This window comes from Dipodomys ordii, unplaced genomic scaffold, assembly GCF_000151885.1.
Source record: "Dipodomys ordii isolate 6190 unplaced genomic scaffold, Dord_2.0 Scaffold5503, whole genome shotgun sequence".
NCBI lineage: Eukaryota > Metazoa > Chordata > Mammalia > Rodentia > Heteromyidae > Dipodomys > Dipodomys ordii.
This window is the reverse complement of record NW_012272717.1, coordinates 1-2,671: the sequence shown is the minus strand read 5'-3', so window position 1 is coordinate 2,671 and position 2,671 is coordinate 1. Positions and strand designations below refer to the sequence as shown.

Genomic DNA, 2,671 nt, shown 5'->3' with positions numbered 1-2,671 from the left:
ATGAAGTGCCTTGGGTGTGACAGCCAAGAAAGAACAAAGATAAAAGACCTTTTACTGACTTTGCTTTAGATCGGGAGAAAATAGGATAGGGAACAAAAGGACAGGGAACAAAAGACACAAGGAAGATAAATGTTGCCCCACTCCAGATTCAATAGATCCAGCCCACGCCATAAAACTGATTCTATCTTAGAAAGATAATCCTGGGGCTGGGAAAGTGGCTCAGTGGTAGAGTGCTTGCCTTGCATACATGAGGCCCTGGGTTCGATTCCTCAGCACCACATAAGCAGAAAAAGCCGAAGTGGGGCTGAGGCTCAAGTGGTAGAGCGCTGGTCTACAGCTGAAGAGCTGAGGGACAGTACCCAGGCCCAGAGTTCAGGCCCCACAACTGACAAAAAAAAAAAGATAATCCTAAATGTAAATTCAGTTATAATATCTAGGAGAAAGCAAGTAAATTCAAGGATGTTAATATTTACCAGAAACACTTAAATCTATCCATTCGTCAGTTTTACAAAAGGCTTTTTCATTTTCCTTGGGGGAATCAAATGTATCCTTCAAAGGTCCATTTTCATGTTTTTCTTCTTTGAGAGATATTTCCTCTGGAGTTATTCTAGTTCTGTTGGAGTCTTCTATATCAATAAAATCATCACTGAAATCTTCACTTAAATCATTCTTATCAGAAGATGACAAAGAAGACAAGGAAATATCATCCACATCATCACTCAGGTATCTAATTTTAGTATCATGTTTCATGGTCTGGTCATTTTCTCTTCTATAACTTTCATTTTCAACTACTTCTTGGTCCTTATTGATAGTATTGTCCTTAACTAAAACTGTAGCCTCTTCCTCTACACATGTGTCAGGAGATGAATTTTTATTACCATCAATTGTGATAGTCCCAGAAAATGGAGGTCGGCTGGATTTCAGTAGAGAAGGGTGAACCATCCTATAACCCAAAGTAGAAGTTACACCTGGACCATTTGCTAAAGCCAATTTCTTTCCACCAGCAGCATAAGGCCTATTAAATCCATACCCCAAATGTTCATTCCCATTGAGTACTTCCAAATGCCGAGAACTTCTTGTTAGCATACTTGACCGAAGAGGCACTCTAATGGGTAGCTGCTGGTTCTGATAAGGCTTTGTAAGATCAACAGCTCTATTGAAGGAATGTGATCTGGTTATAGATGAAGGGGGAAGGAATGAATTCTGAATGGAATGTGAAAAACTCTGTGACCTTACCATTCTTTCACAAGCCATAGACTTAATATTGTCTGGGGACTGTGCTAAGCTTTCTCCAGAACTACTTCGAGTGGCACAGGAGTTTGCTCTGGGCCTCTGCATGCTACCAGCTGATCGATTTCCATAAAACCCATTCAACTGAGATTTTTGAGCACTGACTGAAGAATATGAAGTCCTTCCTAGTAATGTGCCTTTGGTGAATTTACCCAAATTAGATGGTCCAGAAAAAGACTTTTGGTTTACCTCCTCTGTAGACGATACAAACATAGTAGATGGCCTTGTTAACTTTGATGTGAACAAAGGAATGCTTTTTAAACCTCCCTTTACCCCATTTTTATCCAACATTCCTTGAGTAGAAGCATGTTTTTCAGGATCAATTAGTTTATCATGTGAATGTTGAGTATTGTTAGGTTCTTCAACAGTTTGTGCACTAAGTTGGTATTTATTTGCTTTTCTCCAATTAAAGGAATGAGACAATGAACAATCAGAGCCATTATTTTTTATATAACTTTTGACGTTACTACCCTTGGACGTTCCTAATAGAGTAACAGCTGTCCCATTGGGCATTGGCTTCAGTGTACTTCTTACAGATTTTGCACCATATTTTGGCAACTTGGAACCCAAAAATGTCTTGATTTGTGTCTTCTCTTCCATGAGCTATAAGGTACATCTGTTCTTAAATTGTGACAGAATCTGAAGAGAAAAAAAAGAAGGTAAAACATCCATAAGTAAGAATAATTCATGCCTATATAAATGTACATACATACTAGCACAAAGAAAAATGCAAAGTAATTAGTGGCTCCTGTAGACATCTTAACAAATATTGAATATACTAATTAAAGCAAAACTTCATGCTGCAAGAAAATAACGTTTTTATGAATATCTTATTAAAAACTTGGGCAATGGATAACAGAAATGTCCATACATAATAAAAGTAAACTATCAAATATGAATAGATTGAAAAAATTCTACAGTGTATCTTCCAATTTTCTATCAAAATAGTTTTATTTTAGGTTATAATCTCTTCTTTAAAAAATAAAAACATGGGGCTGGGAAAGTGGCTCAGTGATAGAGCGCTTGCCTTGAGCTGAAGAGCTGAGGGATAGCGCCAAGGCCCAGAGTTCAGGCCTCACGACCGGACCAAAAAAAAAAGAACATATAATTTGTTTGTAAAAATACACAAGGTCTTACAAAAACTAGAACATATTTTAAAAGAATTAGAATGAGAAGAATGCAATAGCATCAAAAAAGAAAAACTATTCTAGCACTAAGGGTTGAAATTTCTGCTGTCTTTTTAAGCAGCTATCTCAAAAGAATTTCCATCTAGAAGTACAAACAATGGGGCTGGGAAGGTGGCTCAGTGGTAGAGCGCTTGCCTTGCATGCATGAGGCCCTGGGTTCGATTCCTCAGCACCACATAAGCAAAAAGAAAAAA

At 37.6% G+C, this 2,671-nt stretch overlaps 1 protein-coding gene across 1 annotated transcript; it reads right to left on the bottom strand.

The window, feature by feature from the left end:
• Nucleotides 1-432: 432 nt before the first annotated feature.
• LOC106002237 (serine-rich coiled-coil domain-containing protein 2-like) lies at nt 433-1,924 on the bottom strand. The gene has a single exon (XM_013037147.1). The coding sequence runs from the start codon at nt 1,888-1,890 to the stop codon at nt 463-465; it is 1,428 nt and encodes a 475-aa protein (XP_012892601.1). The 5' UTR covers nt 1,891-1,924; the 3' UTR covers nt 433-462.
• Between the last annotated feature and the right edge of the window lie 747 nt (nt 1,925-2,671).